At 44.1% G+C, this 23027-nt stretch overlaps 1 protein-coding gene across 2 annotated transcripts in view; it reads left to right on the forward strand.

The window, feature by feature from the left end:
• The window catches only part of LOC114853167 (cytoplasmic phosphatidylinositol transfer protein 1), a 41760-nt gene that overhangs the window by 15174 nt on the left and 3559 nt on the right, over positions 1-23027 (forward strand). The window contains exons 2-9 of one of the 2 annotated variants that reach the window (XM_029146218.3): positions 14822-14970; positions 17296-17384; positions 18081-18088; positions 18693-18764; positions 20653-20748; positions 21327-21482; positions 21783-21846; positions 22698-22837. In XM_029146218.3, the coding sequence (XP_029002051.1) occupies positions 14822-14970; positions 17296-17384; positions 18081-18088; positions 18693-18764; positions 20653-20748; positions 21327-21482; positions 21783-21846; positions 22698-22837 (774 nt within the window). The remainder of the gene's footprint in view (positions 1-14821; positions 14971-17295; positions 17385-18080; positions 18089-18692; positions 18765-20652; positions 20749-21326; positions 21483-21782; positions 21847-22697; positions 22838-23027) is intronic. The other variant, XM_029146210.3, reaches the window with a different exon arrangement.

The following is a 23027-nucleotide window of genomic DNA, read 5'->3' on the forward strand; positions in this document are numbered from 1 at the left end:
TGCTGGTCACATGACCAGTGCTTACCCACCGTGAATCACTGGGGAAACACTGGTCAGCTTAACGTGTGAACGTAGTTTATTTTCTTACTCAGCAGTACGACTGTGTGCTCACTGGCCACACACACACACACACACACACACACACACACACACACACACACACACACACACACACACGCTTTAGTGGGAATGGATGTTGCTTATCTTTGCTGCACGATTTGGCGTATAAAACATATTTTCATTTTGGACAATGTTGATATTGTAATAATAATAAAGGTTGATTCATGGAGCTACTAAACAAATTATAACTAACCTCTCAGCCATGATGACGAACTTGTGTGACTCAGTGTTGGAATGAGTTCTTGTTTTTAACATTTTCAGTCCAAAAATACTTACTGGCTGAAAATACTTGCTGACTTAAAGTGGAAGAATGTAGATGACAGTGGCACAAGGCCATGACATGGCACCAACTCACTTCACAGAGCAGATGTTTTTCATTGCTGACCTAAAAGTTTGTTCCTCACTTCTGATTTCTGATTATGCAAATGCCATTAATCCGCCACCTCTCTGATGAGACTCTGTGGTACCTCTGTTCACCTCTGACCTTTCACCATCACTATTACCACAGCAATGTCCATCAGCATCCAGTTAGTTAGTTCCTGATAAATCAAGCGATTCTTTGCTTCCAGGAACTTTCAAAAGAAACACAGGCAGAAAGAAAGAGGGGGGGGGGAAACGCTTGGGCAGCCATTTTGATACTCTGCCAACTGAGCTCATTTCTATGCTTTCCCTGTCTCTGGAGTTTCAGGCCTTTCATTCTCCACTCTTTGGTTGATTTGTCCGTGCTTCTGTTACACTTCCAGTGGGCCAGGCTGATCAGAGCTGATCAGAGCTGATCAGAGCTGATCAGAGCTCAGAGGTTGGTACCTAGTCCTGTTAGAAACAGCTTGTCCTGCACTGCTTCTCATGCGTTGGACATACGGTGTCTTCTTTGTTGAAATAAAAAAGCTGACTCTCCACAATTCTTCCGGCTTGAGAATGCGTTGCTGCCATGGTCCAGTCCAGCACGTCATAGAACATTCATTACGTTAGTGGGTTCCCTCTTGCCCTTTTACAGAAGCTAGTGGAATCTCTTTAACATAAAAATCAAGCTCCAGCTGCACCAGTGAAGAAATATAAGAGTATTACCTTTAAATGTCATTTTTTAATAGTGTATGGTCCAGATGCTATTCAGTTCCTGTTAAATCAAATGAAACAATCTGGTTTTGCGTTTTTGTTTTATAGGCTGCACTCCACTTTATTCCATAAAATACTCAGACACTTAAGAACCCTGTGAATTTGAGCTGACTTTAATGAGCTGCCCTGTGAACAGTGTAGGTGTGTAGGTAAAGACGTTTTCAATGAGGTCTGTTAATGCAGAACCAATTTAAAAGATGTTCAGTGGTGAATTTAAGCAAATTCATTACATTTAACTGTACAGTTTGTCAACCTAAATATATGTTTAGCTTTTCAATGACATATATTAAATATATATAATATATCTATTCTATTCTATTCTATTCTATTCTATTCTATTCTATTCTATTCTATCTTACTTTGAGTTTAATTGTTTATCATCTTCATTGTAAAACTTTCCCCGTCTTTATGTTTAAAGTGGTATTGCAATGATATAATTTGCTTATTAGACTTATTAGATTGCAAAATATGTGCATGAGATAATTGATTAAATGATAAATGAATCTGACACATACATAGTTTGCAGACATTTCAACAATGCAGTCGGCCTTGAATGTTTTTGCAGCCCCTCGAGTTTTTTCTATGGACTCTTGTTTGAACTGTACAGTTTCAATTAAAATTCCTTCAATGTTAAACTGTCTGGGATTCTGCTATACAGTATGTTCTGTTATATTGTGAGAATATAAGAGAATATATCTTCATTTGACCCATGGACTCCTCGAGATCCCCACCCATCACGTTTTTCCACACTCATCTGTGAGGATATATTCCACTGGGATCATGTAAGCGTGAAGAAAGAAGTGTCTGTGTTATCAACAACCGTCATTTAGATGACATTTGATATATGCGTGAAGGAATCCAACATTTACATTTAGTAGAATAAATCAATCAACCAATCATCCATCCATCCCTCCATCCATTTTCTTAACCGCTTACTCCCTAGTGCGGGGTCACGGGGGTGCCGGAGCCTATCTCAGCTGGCTACGGGCGAGAGGCAGGGTACACCCTGGATGGGTCGCAGGGCAACACATAGACAGACAACCATTCACACACACACTCACACCTACGGGCAATGGAGAGAAGCCAATCAACCTAATGCACGTCTTTGGACTGTGGGAGGAAGCCGGAGAACCCGGAGAGAACCCACGCAAACACGGGGAGAACGTGCAAACTCCACACAGAAAGGCACCAGGGCCGCCTCCGGGAATCGAACCCAGAACCTTCTTGCTGTGAGGCGACAGTGCTACCCACCGCACCACCGTGCCGCCCCTCAACCAATCAATCAGTCAATTAATCAATCAATCAATCAATAAGGCTGGCCACTAGGGGCAGTCTATCGCATCCCTAATTTGTTGTTTCTTCCTTGTAAACATCCACTGCTGAACATTCTGTGTCTTTCACAGGGCTGACATATAGATACAGTACATGACCATTAACACCTGTCTCATGTTTGCTCTGAGAGGAAGCCAGACAAAACCTATGCAGACACGTTCTGCCTGATTTGCTCAGTCAATCTATTATTCAGGCTGGTGCGTCTGTAGGATTCAGGCTTTCGGTTTGGCTGCATTCTGCATCTGTCAAGGCTTGAGCCTAATTGAAACAGAATTAGATTCACAGTGGCGAGCTCTGTGATTCTAATTATTGTCAGTCCATTCAAATTTGTAATCCACTATGCAGCTAGACCAAATTACTGCTGGTTCTCGGAGGTCATCTCCTAACGGCCGAGCAATCAAAGGGACGTGTGTGTGTGTGTGTGTGTGTGTGTGTGTGTGTGTGTGTGTGTGTGTGTGTGTGTGTGTGTGTGTGTGTGTGTGTGTGTGTGTGCGTGTGTGCATGTGTGCGTCCATGTATACATGCGTGTGGGTGTGTTTTAGTCAAGCAAACGATACTGAAAGGATGTATATTCAGATACAGTACCTTAAAGTCAGATGGCCACTCACATTCAGCCTGGTTGTGCTGGAGGTTTCTTCTTCTAACGAGGGGGAGTTTTTTCTCTCCCCTGTTGCTGTTAAATTGTAATTAATTATAATTAAAGGCTTGCTGTATGTGGGTTTTTTGGGTTTAGTTGTGTAAGGTCTTGTAAAGTGTCTTGAGATAACTTGGTTGTGATTTGGCACTATATAGATACAATTGTATTGAATTGAACGTAATGGCCGTTCAGTACAGTAGCCCTAATGCCTCTTACCCCTCTGAGATATTTGTAGCTGTCCAAGGTACTGAAGTGTGTCTGTAACCCAAGTGGTTACAGCCACTAGCAAACCCGCATTTGTCATGTGACGTGCAAAATTCCTCTTTTGTTCCTCCTTCTGTAATTGCTTGTCTGACTGAGTCCCGAGGTTCATTTTGCTCATTGTGTGTACATGTTTCTGCACAGTGATGAGCATTTACAGGACAGAGCACTCAGCTGCTTGCGGTAGTTGTCTGACAGCCAGAGAATGTGTCTCTGCTGTTTGTCTGTGCAGACAGACTTCATTTAGCCTAAAATTTCTGTGTAGAGCATTTTGCGTTTAAAGGAATGGCACATTTGTAACACAGTAAATGTGCTTTGGATACTTCTGTTCAGTGGCAGCTTTCCTATTAGTCTTCAGTTAAATATGCAGAATATAAATAGACATGAATAATGCGCTGGTCTTTTTGTTGTTTTGCTCTAATCAAACCTACAGTCATACGCAGCGTCTCACAGCCAGCTTTTCCCTTTCTGCTTCCTCATTACCTGTGGTGTATTTATAGATGCCTGTTACCACAGCCTCGGGCTAGAAACTATTTTAAGGTGGATGACTTGTCAAATGAGTCACGAGTTGTCAGAATTACTTGACCAGGCAGTAAAGAACAAAGCGCATACATCATAAGGTGACTAATGGTGCATGGGAAGGTGTTGTCCACCATGAATGTTCAAAAAGGGAACGGATAGATTAATATGGAAATGGAGGAAGCCCAAGCTAAAGGGAGGCAACTAGAAAACAGACAGGTGACCCACAGGCGGTGGTAGCGTTTTCAGCGTGAAGCAATATTGATATTATGAATTATGTTAAAACTACGACCTTGTTCCCACATTTCGTTCTAGAGCCTTAAATTAGATTTGATGGAATAAACTGTGTCTAGATTTCGGCAACACAGCAAATGCTGAGAGCAATTCAGAACAGGACGCACACACGCACACACTCACGTCTGCATACTTAGCATAGGGTTGAGTGTGTTTAAGTTTCCCCTTATGCTCATTTACTGACACACTAAAGTAAGTAGTTCCATGAGCAGCTTGTTGAAGATGAGCCACCCGGCTGCTGTGTGGCCACGTGAGAGTGCCTCAGTACTGTAGGACCCTATGTACCAGCTATAACTATAATTAGCCCGTGTGTTTTGGTTGCCTTGGTAGCGCCACACAGTCCTCGCGGCTGCGGCGCCGTGGATGGGAATGTGTGAGAGAATTTGCCTTAACGGGTGCGTCGTCCCCTTATCTCCGCGCTGCACGGCTCCGTGGACGTTTCATCGGGGACGCGTCGGGATGAAGCTGCACAAGCAGGAGGTTCGCACAGCTGCACGTGCTGCTCATCAGCGAGTCGTCAGCTTCAGATTTGATCGGAATTGTTTCCGCGTGTCGTTTAGTGACAGTGTTTTGATGCACAGCCTTTCTTGCAGCGATTGAGGCTTAGGATTTATGGCAACATGGCGCCTGAGAGTGTGACCCCAGAGCTTTCATTAAGAGGAAAACTGAATTCCTTCCAAAGAACGGGGCTTTGTGGGTGTTAACGCTGAACCATAAGCAGAAGCTGGTGGTTTTTCTAAAAGCTTTGCACAATAACATTTAAATCCTCCTGCACCTTTTAACAGACTGGCGTGACAGTTTACTTCATAGCTGTGAACTGGTTTAGATTCCCCCCTTCTGGTGCCAGAGGTTTGAATTAGCAGGTTTACATTAGCCAGGTAGTGAGATTGTAGAAATGGATGTGGAGCGTCACAGATCATGGAGCTTCATGCATAAAATGTCATCAGCTTGTGTACAATTACGCCAGCGTGCACAGTGACGCCAGTATGCAGCGGCCAGCAGAGGGCGACGTGGACGTCAGTGGATGGACAGAGATAGCGGGAGAGGGCGCGTGTGGTGTGTACGGTCAGATTTGAACGCTGAAGCCTGATTTCTTAATTCCAACTTTTGCTGGAGTACGAGGTGAACAACCCAGCAGACAAGTCTGAAACCGGACCTGTTCGAAGCAAACGCCAGCGATGAGTTGCTACTGTACCAGTTGTAAGGTTCTTCTTCTTCCTTACCACCTATTTTTCTGCTAAACCAATGCCATGAAGTTAGTTACACTGCAGGTGATGAAGCTTGTAAAAGCTTGTTCCTTGACACACACATGTCTTAAATCTACAGAAAGTTCAAGTTTAAGAAAACGCTGGAAATCTGTTATTGTTTTTTCGTGGTCACTGACAACAATGACATCACTGACTGGACTCATATTCTTGGAAGTGTGGAAAATTCACACGTCTTTTTATCAACACACACACCAACAAAGCTGTCTAACATCCAAATAGCACAATATAATGTGTGCTTTACACATTACTGGTAACACTGGCAGGCTCCTTCTTCACTCGTCTGACGGGGTGAACAAAGTTGTGAATATGTGCGGTAGTTTGTTTCTAAGAGGATGTCCGGCCGTCTGTGGCTGTCTGAAAGCCTCCGGCCTTCACCGCTGATAATAAACTGTGTGCACAGCTGGCCGTGCACATACAGACCCGGAGTTTAGATAATGAACACAGGAAAACTCATGAGACCACACAGTCTTAATTGGCTTTAACTTTGAGCCAGTGTAGAGAGAATTGTCTGACTCACTCACCTTCTGTCGAAACACCTCGAGTAACGGTGATGAAGCATGAGTCTCCGGGAAGGAAACGCACGATGAGAGGACAGAACAAGACACGCGGGAAGTGGAGTCAGACGAGGGGAAGGAACAGAGGAGGAGGCCGGGTAATTGGTCGTCCTTAGTCCCTGATGATGAAGTCGAACTTCAACCAGTGCGGCTAAAAATAGCACCGTAGCTGCCCTGCTGCCGCCACACACACACACATCCCAGCGGGGATTCCCATCAAAGCTGCTTTCACCCATCGTGACCTTTTCATCTAAGTTATGTTCGCTCACTCTCCTACTCCACCATTCACAAGCTCCCTGCGTGCTGGAAAACATTCACCTGCACTCCTGCGCTGAGCGGCTACATTCATTAACACCTGCTCACACACACACACACGCACACACACACACAGATTTCATAGCGCTGGCGCAGCATGTAAAAACAGATGGCTGGGTGCGATGCAACAGGGTACAAGGAATCCGTCTGTGTTTCTGTCTCCAAGCTGCAGCCGAGCTGGCAGCGCCGTGCTCAGCGAGCTCAGGCAGGAAGGGCTTCTGGTGACCAGGTGTATTCCTTCAGAGCTATTACAAATTAAAGCCAGCAAACAGTGAGAAACTATGCCGGAATCACTTAGGAGGAAGTGGACCGCTCTGCGGTCACGGTGACACTGGAGAGAGGAAAACAGAATACTTGGATGTGTGAAAATGAAAGCATGCTGAAAGTCCAAGGCTCCAGATGGGACATGGAGCGAAAGGAAAATTAAATGAGGAGTGAGAAGAAAAGCGAAAGGACATATTAGAGGTGCCAGGGAGGCGACAGCGGAGCAGTGACAGGAGTGATAGTTACAGTTAGACAGCGAAAGGGAATTAAAGGCGGAATGAGATAAAAATGTAAAATGACAAGATCATTGCTGCTCGTTTAGTTTCATCGGGTGCATTGACAGAATTACAGCTTCGCCGCACGCCATTTACTTCCCAGTTTCATCTTTGTTGCTTGTTGGAAGGAAACAACAAAATCTTAATGAAGAGCAGTGAGCAGTAAAGTAGAGGGTGACGTGAAGCGCGTCTGCCCCGAGAAAAGGCAGAAGCGAAACCTGAAAAAGTCAACAGTTTAGGCCGGATCCACAGGTAGAAGCTGTCTCACATGGGAACGATGAGCTCGGTGCGTGATGCTGATTGATGGGCACTGCGTGTTCTGAGCTGGTGGCTCACTGTGTTCCAGCACACGTTGTGAGTGACTTCCATCCGGCAGCAGATGGACACGAGACGGATCGTATAAAATGTGACTGTGACTTTTAAACTGTAGCAGTGATCGAGAGCGTTGACAGGGTTTCCATTGTGTGTGTGTGTGTGTGTGTGTGTGTGTGTGTGTGTGTGTGTATGCGTTCCTGTGTGTGTGTGTGTGTGTGTGTGCGTGCGTGCGTGCGTGTGTCTGTGTGTGTGTGTGTGTAGGCTGGTCCTCCCTCTGCCGGACCAGGCTGATGCTTTGTTTACACGCTCTCGAGTTTCGGGGGATTTACAGTCCCTGCGTTGGCCTGTGGGTGAGGAGGGAGCTGGGAGCAGTCTACTTCCTGTGCAGGGCTTAGTTTTCCCCTGTAACATCCTCATGCTTTATTCAGATCGCCATCGCTCATCTTTTTGAATATTTCGCTGTTTCTGCACGAAGCCCCTACTTTCTCACTCTGTTGGCGCCCTAATGCAGCGCACCCTCCTCAGATATTCTCTCCGCATTCATTTACCAGCATTAATTTTGTGCCGACTGTCATTCAAACTTCTCTTCGCCCCGTCGCTCCTGTCACTTCTCTGTTTGCAGCCTCAGTCTCTGGTCCATTATCTAGCCCTCTGCTGGGCTCCTCTTGTTTTTGGGAGGCCCAGTCTTCCCATCTCTCACTCATCCATTTTACATTTTGTCACATTTACATCACGTTTTTCTTCATAATGTGCTTGAGGCTCTGCTTTTCTGTTGCCTTCCTTGTTTTATGTGATATTAAGATTTAAACCCTCTTGCTGCGTGGTTTTATGGGTGATATAGGTGAATGTTTTTAGCTTTTTGATTCTCCCACAAGCTGAATCATAATTTACCGCTGAGCTGGAATCATTCAAATCGAACAGACTTTTCTCATGAGACTCCATGTGTGTTTCCTGTTTGTCCTGTTCTTTAGGTTTACTACAGTATTTAATCCTAAATATTCAGCTGTAACCATCATGTCTGTTCACCTTCTCCCACGTCAACATTAAAGACAAACTTACCCCCACCGTCTCTTTCTCTGTTTGTTTATGAAGCAACTTTACCAGAAGCCGTGTACAAGTCACTGAGTAACCAGGTGGCAGTTGACATTAAGGCTTTAAGACCAACAGCTCATTCACTAACTGTTACCTGAACATTATTGGTTTGGCAAACAAATTTGTTTGTGGCCTCAGAACCTGAAAGGGGAAATTATTTTACTGAGCACTGCTGCTCAAAACTGTTGCATAGTGTCCTTTACCTGAGCATTTAACTTCAGTAATAAAACCCCACTGAAGCCTGAAAGCAGCTACGTATGAATTCATCTGACCTGCCACTTGCCTGCATTCATCTTTCTCTCAAAGGCCTTCGACATCAGTCTTTCTTAGCCTGAGCTCATTGGAGTAATTGAAGCCACTTCCCGTCTAGTGATTTTTTAATGAATAGAGTCAATGAAATAGTGGCTTAAACTGTGAAAAGGACAGAAAACGTGGTGGACTTGTTTGTTGCCGAGGAGAAAAACAGGCCAGTTGTTAAAAAAGCAGCGCTCGGGTCCAAGTGGTGCTGATGAGAATGCTGATGAGTGCTTCGTGTGGAAGACTCCGCACCTCGTACCTACGTCGTAAATGTCTGGATGTTTGCTTCCAAACTGTAGCGCACGTTCTCAGTGCATTCGCACCCATCGCTCTCTGTTGAGTCCTGTTGCGTATCACGTGCGCTCACAGGCCGACGGGAAGGAGGAGGCTTTTTATGGTGGAAGATTTAGCTACTTGTGCCCATTGATTTCTCGTTTTACGGTGCACAGTGCAGCTGGACCGGCCTGATAACTTGTCTCTGCCTCTTCCCCTCTCACTCATTCAGCCGCTGACTTTATTATCATTTTCTCCCTTGTTAATTTGTCTTTTCTCTCCTCTGGCGCTCTCTTGCATTAACAAGCACCAATCGCACTTCTCGTCCACCTATTGACTGACTACAACTGAAGAATAATCTTATCTGCAGAGAGCAGCCTGGTGCTGTCACGTTGCCACAGTTGATTATATGACCGGGGAAGGAGGTTGCCTGTGTGTGCGTGCGTGTGTGTGTGTGTGTGTGTGTGTGTGTGTGTGTGTGTGTGTGTGTGTGTGTGTTTGTGTTTGTGTGAGAGACGCTGGCCATACTGTACATGGCAGGTACTGTACGCTTGTTCCTAATGAGGTGCTTTTATGTCACATTGTGCCTCCATCATTCTCCATGCAGGTGCAGCACCATGCACAGTCCTCTGTGCACACCTGATTCTTCAGGTCCATGGATCAGCTGAAAAAGTTACAAAAGGGTTTAGCAACAAAAGCAATAGGCGGCAGAAACATGCTCATCACGTTTCCTGATAGTGGTTTAATCCGTCTGGTCTGATACTGCATCTCTGTTCATCCTCACTGCTCCAATAGTCGATGCAGCCATTCATCACTATGGAGGCCTTGTGAGGGTGTGACGGGTAAAAGCTGATTACTTCAGACTTGAGCGTCACAGTTTCCCCAGAATTTGATTTACTTGTTTGTTTGCTTGAGTGGATGCCACGACGTGCCCATTAAACGACTTCCAGATCTTCTAGATCGAGACCAATCAAACACAGGCATGAGCTGTACATCATGTGATTGGTTTGAGCGATCCTTGCCAGCTCAGAGTTGTGGTGCGGCGCATCCCGTGTGGGCTCGCTGTCTTCCAGAAACTCCCCCAGCTGCTCAGCTGTTCAGATGGCTATTTATAAGAGACCAGCACATCCTTCTGCTCGCTTTTCCACAGGTCCCCGGCATGTGATCATAATAGCGCAAAACTTGCTTCCCACACAGGCCCATTCACCCGGTAACCAAGGAAAGCACACTGAGCTCAATTATACAAGCTGTGAGCTCAGGGTTATTTTTACACTTCCACTGTCATCTCCAGAGCTATTTCACTCTTTCAGGTGGAAATTGAGCAATTAACATCACATGAGCTCTGCACCCGGAAAGGTTTCTTTTCCCCTTTAAAGATGTTCTTACATGTTGTCAGTGTTTCAGTACTTACCATGCACAGAATGGGTTCTCTGTTGTGCTGCCATTGTGGCCCCATAAGACATTAATGTGGCCCTTTACAAGTAGAACACAGTAATTAGCAGAGCTATTAGTGTAGCTGTTACTGCACACTGACGTTCAAATGAAGCTGTGCTGGTCTGGCTGCTTTGTGACAGGAGGTGCATTATGTCCTCACTGATGTGTAAGAAATTACCTTAATATTGCAACAATATGTCTTGCAAGAATTTCTTTATTTGCAGAAGTCACTTGTTCGTTTTGTGTTGCGTTTCTTTATCGATCGCTGTATTGGCAGCGACACAGTGTACGAAGTTGGCATGTGAGCTTGTTTTGGCTCTGAAGATAAATTCTCCACCATGAACCTTGACAAGAGCTTCTCTGTTGCAAAAATGTGCAGCAGCAGATTCAGATACTGGGGGAACAAAACAACTGTGAGGGCGTAACGCATAACACAAACAAATTCACGCACCAAAGATTACACCGACTTCATGGTGAGAGCCACAATATCACAGTAAACAGTTATTTGTAAAATGTGCGTCTATAGTTTCTTGAGCCGGATCTGTTTGCGATTTCAGTACTGTAGAGAGTATTCTCAGCGTGTCCTTCAGCTCATGATGCATGGCAGCGTTGTCTGATTTGTGAATGTAGCTCTCATTCCCATTCATAAAACACCATTTGCCCTCAGTCAAATTAACCAATTAGTCGAGTTTGTAGATTCCACATCACTAAAATGAGGGTGCATCCAATAACTGCTTTTATAATAATGACTTCCTGTAGTAAGATATGAGAAGCTATTAGATTTAAGCTGATGTGTGATCGTTTGTCGACAGATTAGATTAGATAAGATTTGGCACTAACGCAGAATATTTGTGAAATGAATCCATAAATATTTAAACTGAGCGACTAAAGAGGATTTTGGTTGAATCATTAAAGTGTGTGCATTGAATGACCTTTGTTCCAACTGATCTTCATCAGAAGCATGGGTCCAGTTTCAATTAAAAGCCAGGCCATTAACTGAGCCAGCGAAGCCAGAAGATGTGGGCGGTTCATATCTTTGATGAGCGATGCTGTGCCACAGAATAACAAGGGAGATCATCTCTCAGTGGACAGAGAGCGATCATACTCCTCCCCGCCTCCTTCCTCCCCCCATTTTCAACAGCTCTCCCTCACATAAGCTGCCTCTCTCGCCACTGCTTGTGTGCTGAGGCCTGACTGCGAGGTGATATACAGCACAGTGCAGCCTGCTAATCATGACCTCTATCTACTGTTTCTTTCCTTCTCACTCCATCATCATCATATCCTCTTCGGCCTCTTTACGCCTCATTCTTTGGCCTCAGTTTGCCCTTAAGCAACACAACTGTAGTTTGCGGATTTTAAAAATGCCATCTTGTCTTTTCCTTTTCCTCCTTCACCTTCCCTGCAACTCTCTCATGGTAAAATGATGAGGAGTCCGGACTTGTGTTGTTTGTTAGGGATGTTTTTGGACCAGCAGTGATGTGATTATCACGGAAATTGCAGAAAATGAAACAAGTTGCCACCCGCTACGTAACACTTAGATGGAAACACATCAACACGATGAAATAAACTTGTCTGAAAATGAAATTATTATTGAAGTGTGAATAATTTAAATCATGTCAGATGTGTGAGGGCAAGTCCTTGGTATTTGAATACGACACTCGAAACTCAGACAAAGCAGACAATAAACCCTCAACAGCACTTGGCTGATATTGACACTTCACACATAGAGCCCAGATGAATATTTGACTAAACAAACCACAATCCTATTTGATTATGCTCCACCTGTGGCTAAGTATCTCCAACCTGGCATAACCTGGCGCGAGTAGTACTTCAGCGCTGGAGCGTGATTGCCTGTTGTGCTTCATTGGAGGAAAACAACACGGTCCTTCACCCAGTCAGGACAAGCTTTTATTTGTTGTTGTGCAAACCTTCCCTTAATTTGGAGCGGCCTGTCCACGGATGAGCGCATTCGTCATGGTGCCCTGAAACATTTCACATAATTGCTCCGGCCTTATATGGAGTCCACATAACATACTTAGGCGTGTCCTTGATATTTTTTAATGTTGATTACCGCTGCAGCTCATTGATGATGAAGTGACTAGAGTGGGACGTGGCTGATGTCACACCGTCCCGCCTCTGTAACCTGATGTGCTAAACATGTTCATCTCTGCAGCTCTGACCTAGTTATAAAGGAACAACATTCACTTCCCCTTGGTTGTCTGTCGGAAATGTATTATAAATGTACCCAGTCATATAGTGACTCTCAAGGCAGAGGACTAAAATCTTGACTGACTTATGATAAATAAATAAATTACTAATAACAAGATTTCTCTTACATGAAGTCTGGTCTTTTCCAAACTTACCAAAACCACTTTTACTTGCAGTATCACTCCAATCTGTAGTCACCTCATCAGTCCACCTCTCGTGTCTGAAACTTAAATGATAGAGTTACTCATTTACTAATTGCTTTGTTTCTAAATAAAGTAACATGGGTTCTCAAATTTGCCATCAGGCTTTGTAAAAGTAAAGAAAATTACTTCTCCTCACATACACCCGCTGCTTGTACGGTGTCCTAACTGAGGCAGCAGTCACACACTAACGCTGCTTCTTAATTGTTCAGCTCAGCTCAGCTTTTTTTAAATGCTGCCTATGTGGTCAGTGACTTCTGACGCCTTTCTTCTCCACCATCTTACACAGCTAACGCATACAGAGGAAGCGAGTAGTAACGACGCTGCCCCCGTCAGTGAAAGCTTTCAATAGCGCCACACAGACAACAGGGCCGAGGTGCTGCGTCGTATCGTAATACAGAAGGTGTTTGGTGATGAGTTAAGTTTTAAAGAAATATAGTTTATACTCATCTGACAGTAAGGAACTTGTTAAGAGGAACAATTTATAGTAAAGAGCATTGAACTGCGATAAGTGATTATATAAGTGATGGGTTTGTGTTTTTGATAGTGGTGGTTCCTGCATTAATCACTTGCAGGGCTTTACACAGCAGTTTCAGTGCATACCTGTAAACAAGGTGCATCCATCAGACACAGTATAACACATGCTTTGTGCTGACACGTTTCCGAGTCCCCCTCTGGGCTATTTTAGGTGAGCACATCGCATTTTCCCCCTGACAGCATGTTACAGCTCAGCCAGCAGCTGTGACAGGTAAAGGTCAGAGAGGGAGAGGGGAAGTGAAAATACAGGACTTTGACTTGTGGGGTAAAGAAGTGCATTACCAGCCTGTCCCTAGTCCACACCTGTAACATTACCAGACATTACCAACTGTCATTAAAATTTTCTTTCCCTTTTAACCTGACGTCTGAAATCTCTTTGATTAAATTTTAGCCCCTCCTCCTCATTAAAAGTTTCCTTTTCATGTTCCCCACTCTCACGCTCCCTGTCAGCTCTTTCGCTCTCCTTTTGAAAACGTTTAATCTTTTCCATCTCTCTATTGCTCATTTCTGGGTCTTTTGTCATGAACAGAATCTTTAGAACAAGGAAAAAAAAGATCAAACGCAGACACGCCACAATTTATTGCCTGAAAAAAGCCAAGATAGGGTGTTGAGAACTAAAATTGCTCTATGTAATAATATTGGAAGGCTTTTGTACTTTTGTCACCAACGATTACAACAAATACAAGTCAGCCATGACCTAACTCTGTTTTTTTTGTTTTTTTAATTATTTCTTATTAATTACAAACAATAAAACTAAATGAATAAAACTACACAGGTAAAAATTATTTTCTTCAGGGATACGCAGGTAAATTCCACGGTCCAGTTGTTATTTTTACAGGTTGTACATTTATCTCATTCTGGTGTTATTTCTTTGCATTGAGGGTATTTCTTTAAATTAACAAAAACTTTAGGGTCAAAGGTCACATTTGCTGGATCCCATTTCAACCTTTGAAATGACTTGAGGGAATTTATTCATTTTTGATTTGGCCCAAATGTGTTAAGGTCCTGGTAAAAAGCAGCTGACAAGCAAACCTTTAGAGGGAGAAATTCTAGTTAGTTCTGACATCCGATACTCAGAGCATCTGAACCAGGACAACATACCCCACATATAAACGTTCAACATAAGGGACTTAATAACACAAACACAACTTAACATATACACTAGGATGAACTAAGGCAAGGTGAAAATAACCAAGTCAAAGAAACTACACACGTGAAGCACTGCACTCATGACCAAACATACAAACGCATACATAACAAGGGCAAACGCACAGAGAACATCCACCCACTAACCAGCAAAGACAGCACACAAGTACATAAATACTGTTAACACAGGTGACACTAATTACACAGATTACACCCAGGAAGCAAACAGGAAATGATGGCAGATGACAGGACTGAATCAAAACCCAGAGCGCCCCCGGCAGGCCGGAGGGACGAACTGTAACAAGACGTTCACATTTTCCCAAATGCTTGACATGGACTTGTGTGTCTGTGTTTTCTGTTCCAGTACCGGATTGGGCAGCTGTACATGATCAGTAAGCACAGTCATGAGCAGAGTGACCGGGGGGAAGGCGTGGAAGTGGTCCAGAACGAACCCTATGAAGACCCGGCACATGGCCAAGGACAGTTCACAGAGAAAAGAGTCTACCTCAACAGGTCAGTGGCGCGTGTGCCTGCTTTAAGAGTGTAATGGTATAAGAACAATTCACTGATGAGACTAACACAGTCTGCATCTCATTCTGACTAGCATCTGTCTGCCTGTCATCAGAAAGACAGGAAAGAAACAGCAAGAGAAGGACAGAGGAAACATTATAAGGCCAAGGGAGAGAACAGATACAGATGCTGTGGGCCTATTGTTTGAGCACAAATACCTGTGTCAGCGTTCACTATGCCAGGGAACTAATTATGTAGGGCCAGCGCAGGCATGCTCTGCAGAGGAGAGGAGACAACGAAGCCGGGTATCCAAGCAGCTCACGCTATGGAATCAGCGCAGCCTCGGGTTTTAACAGCAGAGGTGTCCAATGAATTCCAGGAATCTCTGCACACCGGTTCAACAGGAGTAATTGAATCCTGCTAATTGTAACATTTGTTGGGTGTCTATTGTAACTTAAGCAGTTATGGTTAATGTATATGATGCTTTGTTGTGAAATATAGTCAACACTGAGGGAACCTTATTTACTTGCTTCTCACCCACATTTGATGACTTAGTTGAAGAAATGCAATCCTCCTGACTTAAACTATGGCTTGTGATGATGCATTGGGAAGTCATGTTCGTTAATGTTAAATATTAAAATAATGAATGACTTTACCATCATTTCTGTTCTGACCATCTGGCGTTCAAAAACTAAACATTTAGCTCTGATTCATCAGCAGGAAAGCCAATCTGGACTCGTTCTGTCACGCTTCATCCACCTCATTAGCCCTCGCAATCTGCCTCATGCTATACTTTACTATTGGGCCGGAGCCCGTCCAACCTGGACATCAGCCTCACACCTTTTTTCTCAGTAGCCTCCCTTCATCTGCAGAGAGGGGCTGGTGTTTGTAAATCAAGTAAAGATGACGTGTTGCCCTTCCTTGGATATATTAGGTAAAGCAGCGTGTGGCTACTTTTTCCTGAATACAAACAACGGGTTTGGCGTGAAAACTCGGAGCGTCCACCCACCACAGTCGCACGCTTGGCAATGTGGGCTCATCGCAGCAGCTACTGGCAAAGCGCTTTGAAGGAGGAAGGAGGGAATGGGAGAATTCAACAGATGGAGGTGTAGGAGGAGTGTCAGTCTCTTTTGTTAGGGGAGAGAGAGAGAGAGACACACACACACACACACACACACACACACACACACACACACACACACACACACACACAGAAGGGGAGAGGAGCTGAGCGAGCCTGCCAACATTTACACAATGTAGCCGTCGAAGGCTGTTTTTATTCTCAGTCATCACGATGCAGTGGGCGCCATTTTCGTCCTCCTCACGAAACTGTTTTAGTGTCTGTCAAAGAAAGTGCAAATGGCACAGGCTAAAATAAAAGCTGTGCACTGGTGCGTCTCATGTGGCTCGTAAATAAGTTTTCAGTCTAAGCAGCAGTTCGGATTTGTCAGTGCCGCGATTGAGTTCAGAGGTGCATGCGCAGTCGTACACGGAGCCTTTTAGAAGAAGCCGGGCAGATGGTTGCAACACGCTCAGATTAATCAAAATGCCATCGTTAAAGTTCTGTGGAGCCTTTGAGGACTGTTGCTCCTCAGAAGCATTTGTGGAGAAGGAAACCAACTAGCGAACCATGGCGGTGAAACATTGATGCTCGGATGCTGCTTGGCTGGTCAAACGGAACACGTTATGTGGACTGGGCTGAGGTTCTACGAGTAGCTGGTGTTCTTCTATGTATCATATTTGCAGCGTGTCATTAAAGCGCAAAGGAGCTTTAATCTGGGCTGCAGTGTAGCAGTTGAGTGGGTTTGTGACTGCAGTGGTCAAGGGTTTAACATCGTAACATTAGTTGAACTACTCGACTTTAATGGTTCTCATTGCAGACGGTTGAAGGGCTTTTACATTTTTGCAAATGCAATGTAATGCAAAACGGTGCTGTAAGTAACTGAGAGAACACGGAGACTGTGTTTCTGAACAGACAGCATTGCACTAAGACCGACAAAACATATCATTATAAGATTTGTGTCATTTTGTTGATGTTTACATTTCATGGTTGGCCTAAAAAAAGCCTTTAAAATGTGTTCAGCACCAAAGAGATGCAGTAAACCCATCTACCGAAAAATATGTTTGGGCCTTCGCAGCATCATCCCTGAATTAAAGCTTGGAAGGCGTCTTTTCATATCGTCCCTCAGTTTCGATGTTGTGCGCTCTGACTAGATTTCCTTTCACAAGTTTTTAATGATTGCTGCAGTAGCGGAAGCAATTTCACCCCCGTTCCTGCTCTAATGTCTCCCTCACACTGTCTGTGTCTGCCTCAATGTCTCTCCGCAGTAAATTACCCAGCTGGGCTCGAGCAGTGGTTCCGAAAATCTTCTACGTGACGGAGAAAGCGTGGAATTACTACCCTTACACCATAACAGGTGAGCAGACACACACAACAGCAGGGAATAACTTCGCTCATCTGTCCAACAAATTAATGTGAAGCTGATCAGATCAGATAAAGTAGGTTTTTACACTCAACCAGTTTACTCGGCACTCACCAGTTGGTGCAAACATTAATCTTAAAGAGTTGGCGTGGTATAAAAACACTGCATGAGTCGAACAGTCCAGGTTTGCTGTGTGCTGCACTTTTGTCCCATCTATTTAAAACCGACCTACCAAACAACAGCTCCAGCTCCAGACCGAGCGAGAGGGAGATGCTATCGACACGCGTTGGCTGTTGTGCCGCGCAACAGATGCCTTGAGTCCACACAGGCTTACTGGGATTGCTGGAGTGGAATAAGCTTCGCTTTCTAAATTGCCAAGAGCACGCGGGAGCCGAAGGCGGCGGCGCAGCGGTCCCAGCTGCAGAGCCCACAACATGTTTCTGGGACGCTTTAATGAGCCCGGTGTGAGGGAGAGGTGTTAGAACCTGAGCAACGCCGATAAGAAGAAAGGCCCGTTTTGGATCGGAGAGTCACTCAGGAGGAGATGGTGGCAGCGACAGTACAGTGGTGCAGATGTTTATTCTGAGCAGCATCTGCATGTGTAGCATGTGTTTTTCATAAGTGTGCTTCTGTGTTTCCCCCCCCTGCTATGACCTGATGCCCGTGTCCCCCACCGCCGCTGGTCTGTAGAATATACCGTAAGTACTCTCTCTTTTTACTAGCCAGTTACAGGCTCGCGTTAAAGCCGAAGGAACACGAGGCTTTGACGCGACAAGCTGAGGCATTGGGAGACGCACGTGTCTGCTGTTAAGCTTAGAAGCGTTTCAGAAATGTCGCCAGCGTGACTCATGCCGCTTTAGCGTGCGGGGATGTCAGGGGAAAGTAGTGACAGTGACACAATGCTTGATATTTTCTCTGTGTCTAATGTGGGAGCGTTTCATGTATGAGTCACTTTAAGCACACAGACGTCCAGAATATCTTTATTTATCTTTTATTTATCTTTATTTAGGCAAAAGACTAGAGAACTGTTTCGCATAATGTCACTTTGGACGAGAAAATACAGAATTTGGACAGTCGAAAGTTATAGAGCAGTGGTTAGTTACAGTAAATTACACAATTCACAAAAACGCAGCAGCCGAGCTAACTGCCCTCACTCACATGCCGCTAGTGAGAGACGCTACCGATTAATCTTTTCCACGTGTAAATAAACAAAAACTAATCCTATTTTCATAATAAAGGAGTTTTACCATGTACAGGATTATGAGGTTTACGCTGTTTGTTTTCCTTTTTCTCCACATGAAGTGCTCCTTCCTACCTAAGTTCTCCATCCACATAGAGACGAAATACGAGGACAACAAAGGATGCAATGACAACGTGAGCTGTCTGTCTGTCTGTCTGTCTGTCTGTCTGTCTGTCTGTCTGTCTGTCTGTCTGTCATACGCCTATGTTTCCCTTATTAGCCGACATATGCGCCACGCTGATATTAAGTGTATATTAACCCACAGGCCAGTTGATTGTTGAGGCTGTAACTCCCACACAGATCTGTTCGGGAGCAGTGCTGCTTGTCTCCTGTCACTCTGACATAAAAATGGAAAAACCCACCAACACATTATCACACGTCAGACGTATGCTAGCCCGAGAATGGCCGCCCAGCCATTGCACAGAGCCTCCCGTGCTGTTCTGCTGCTGCTTGGTGCCAGCTATACATACTGCAAGGCCTAAGTGCGTGCCAAAAACCAGCCCACTTGTTGGACGTCTCGTTTTAATCGAGCAGTTTTCCCACTCGCTCACGTTCTCTTCTGAATGCAGTCTGACCAGTAAAAATAACAGTCAGATTACTTTAAATGTTTTGTTGTTGAATGTTGTGTCTTCATGTTTTGGGGATTTTATGAGGGAGGAACTGTTTCCAACCTAGCTCAGCTGTGTTAATGTGTCTCCGAAGAATTTGCATGCAGTTGTAAAGTGCAGCAGAAAATGGACAGGCTGTCGGCGCGCACCGTTAGCCTGGCACTTCCCTGATTAGATGGGATATGGCTACAGATCATAACGTCTTTATCAGATTTAACCCCCCGCGTCTGCCTGGAGCAGGTGCACTTAACGCTTAAAATCCGTCAGAATCTACAGTCGTGGCAGCCAAATATACGATTTTGTTCAGACATCTGACACTTTGAGAGCCCCGTGGATATGAGCAGAGTCACCCATTCAGTGATTCAGCTGCACTGCATTGCATAACATCTTAAGGGCAAACGAGAAGAAGGCTTTGCATGTTTTATGAAATTGTATAAGAATGTCTGCTATAAAGAATGTCGTGACATGTTTTGAATAGTTTTTTGCTAAGTATTTTTTACAATTTGTACAACACATGTCCTATAAACAACAGATATGAGTCCCAATGCGCTGATTCTAGTTGCATATCTGTGTGTGTTTATGAGCCTATACAAAATAATAACTGACTACAGCAGCTGCCTAAAAGGATGTTAACACAGAGGATGTGAGGAAGGAAGGAAAGGGATGGTTACAGAGAGAATCACCATCCACAATTCAGCACTAAACATGTAAACAATTTATTTTTTCAAGTTTTCCTCCCTAAAATTACTTGAACCACCAGAAAAACACAAATCCACAGCAGCGAACACATTTCAGACCCTCTTATACTGAAACCCCTCTGGCTTTGAAACCTCACCTTTTAAAAGACGTCATGTCATCTGAAAGAACAGATGTGAAAGTCTGTATGAGTGAGATGACATCTGTGATGAAGTGACCACATCAGAAACTTACATATATGCAGAGCATCAGCACATATTGATTTGTACAACAGGTGTGTATTAATTGTTAACATTGTTAATCTAGTTAGCTTAACTGTGAGGCGCTAACAAGTTGCTCCTGCCTACTGAGGAATTCATTTGCAAATCAAGTGATGGAAATAGAGAGTTCATACCTAAACAGCTGGCAGGAATGTGTTTCCTGTGTTGCCAGCACAAATTGCATCAGCTGACTGTCTACATAAAGCAGTCTTAATTGGCACAGATGTGAGGCTAGGTCTCCCCCTAGTGGTTATGTAGGCAAGTACATAATCACGTCTCAGTCTGTATTCAGAGTCATGTTGTCATTTTTCGGCCACATCTAAGTAAAAATGACCATATCTCTTGCAAGGTGAAGCGGAGCGGACACATGTCTGAGTTGTGTTTAGATGCATGGACACTGATTGAATGGGGGCAGAGGCTGCACCAAGCACTGCCAAACCGTTGTGTTGTGTTTTCAGATCTTCGACACCGAGCTGAAGGACAATGAGAGGGAAGTGTGCTTCGTCGACATTGCCTACGATGAGATCCCAGAGCGCTACTATAAAGAGTCTGAGGTGAGCTTGTGTGGGTGTGAGTGTGTAAATGTTCCTGTGTGTTGGAGGTGTTCAACACAGCTAAATCTGAAAATTTAGTAGTATAAGCATGGATGTAAGTGAAGCAGTATGGTTTGGAGGCAGCCGGACTGGTGGAGCATCCCATGTGTTTCACCTCTGTGGAGCTGTCAACTCTGTGACGATGGTTGAGGGTGTTAAATTAGTATCTTAATACAAAGTTTACAAACTTGAGAAACCATGATATCAATCGTCTGGCAGCTGCTGTACATGCTTCTCCTGTTTCAGCCATTCATTTAGTGAGTGAAAACCTTGTGTACTGCAGTGTCTGTGACTAAGGGAGCTGGTAATTGTCTTCATAGCTGTTTAATAACAGATTGCTTCAGCTCTAATGAGCCTAGATAGAGATTCTCCAAGGACCGGCGGGGTTAACGTGAATGGTATTTAATGCCAGTGTTCATCCAGGCATCTAATTTTAGCCCGTCCCTTAGGTCTGTCTCCGTTTGGCTGCAAAAACACTGATCCCTCATGGTTTTAGTCATTATCGTACGAACATGTATGTTTATGTTCCCGCACTGCAGGACTTGCGGTATTTTAAGTCGGAGAAGACGTCGCGGGGAATGCTTCAGGAGGGCTGGAGGGACACCCAGGACCCCATTATGTGTTCATACAAACTGGTCACAGTCAAGTTTGAGGTCTGGGGACTGCAGACGCGAGTGGAGCAGTTTGTACACAAGGTGATTTGGGATTCATTTTTCTTTTTTTATTCAGACTGCAGGTCAAGATATTCTCTACAAATCCCACAAAATCTTTCCGTATAAACATAGAAAAACAATACTGAAAGAAAAATGAGTTGGTTGCTCATTTGTATTGTCAGCACCTGGTCTCTCTGACTTTTTCAAATGTACCTGGTCGCATTTTATTCACCACTGAGCTTGAATTCTAATTTTTAAAATGTTGGAAATTGTAAAGTCAAAAGATAAATGCATATATAACATGTAAAGCTATATAGTGACCACGACTGTGTGGTGTTACAGGTGGTTCGGGACGTGCTGCTGCTGGGACACAGACAAGCGTTTGCATGGGTGGACGAATGGATCGGTAGGTCTGCCACCTCCTGCCCGACAGATGCACACAGATGTTACTTTTAGCCAACGACTATTAACTCATCCAAAATCAGTATAAATGCTTCGCAGAAACGGTGACATGCATTTTCCTATTTAAGTAAATATGTAGGATTTACATTTTTTGTACATTGTACAGAATACTGTATACATACAGTATGTGGTATTAAAGCTATTGTTGTATTACTAGTTTTTATGTCTACTTGCTGTACTTTGTGCATGATAAAGCTCCTCCTGCATCTTCTTCCTTCTGCTCCATCTACAGCATGGAATCCTCCTCTAACCTGCTAACAACAAATCTGTTAATCTGATTTCCTGGTACAGTCAATGTTTCAAACGAAACCTGCAGAAAATGTAATTAACCCTTAACCCTTCATATTTCATGAGGTCATACGGCTTTACTAACCACTAACCTTTACACACATGGATTTGCTGTTATGATGATCGCGATTTTCAACATGGGGACTGATTTTGCCTGTCAACTGTTGCAGGTTTTGCTTTCTTGTGCTTCCAGTGGTTCAACCACTTCTTTCAGTGTAGATTGCTTGTGTCTTTTCTTAATCTTTAAAAGTCCTTGATCCTTTATTTCCTTCTTCCTTCCTGGTGTGGATCAGACCTGTCTGTCTCCTCTAATCTCTATATAAGGATTTTGCACTTTAATCTCTAAAGCTTTAACTTCAAACGTAACTTCATTCATTGAGAGCGCTACATTTAGCCATTTGCCCTTGCTACCTAACCCTCTTTTCCTTGCCCACCTCAACTGGAGAAGAATTGTAGAGGACTCACCAACATTTCAACCCTCGTTCCATCCCTCCCACCTTCTTTCAGATATGACTTTGGATGACGTGCGGAATTATGAGAGTCAAATGCATGAGAAAACCAACATTAAGGTTTGCCAAGAGCAGCAAGAGCAGTCCACAACAAACCCATCTTCACTGGCTGACATAGAGATCCATGACAGAGCAAGTGTATGTGTGATTTTATTGTTTCCTACCTTGACTTGTGTTTGACTTGTCTAGTACAGTAGCTGCAAAAATTTAACAAGTGCATACAAACAATGACAAGCAGCATCATCTTTGTTGGTAAACTAACAAAATGTGAGGTGATATTTGTTTTTCAGCATTGTACTGACCATGTTGTGCTCTTCTGTTTTCTGTC

This window comes from Betta splendens, chromosome 1, assembly GCF_900634795.4.
Source record: "Betta splendens chromosome 1, fBetSpl5.4, whole genome shotgun sequence".
NCBI lineage: Eukaryota > Metazoa > Chordata > Actinopteri > Anabantiformes > Osphronemidae > Betta > Betta splendens.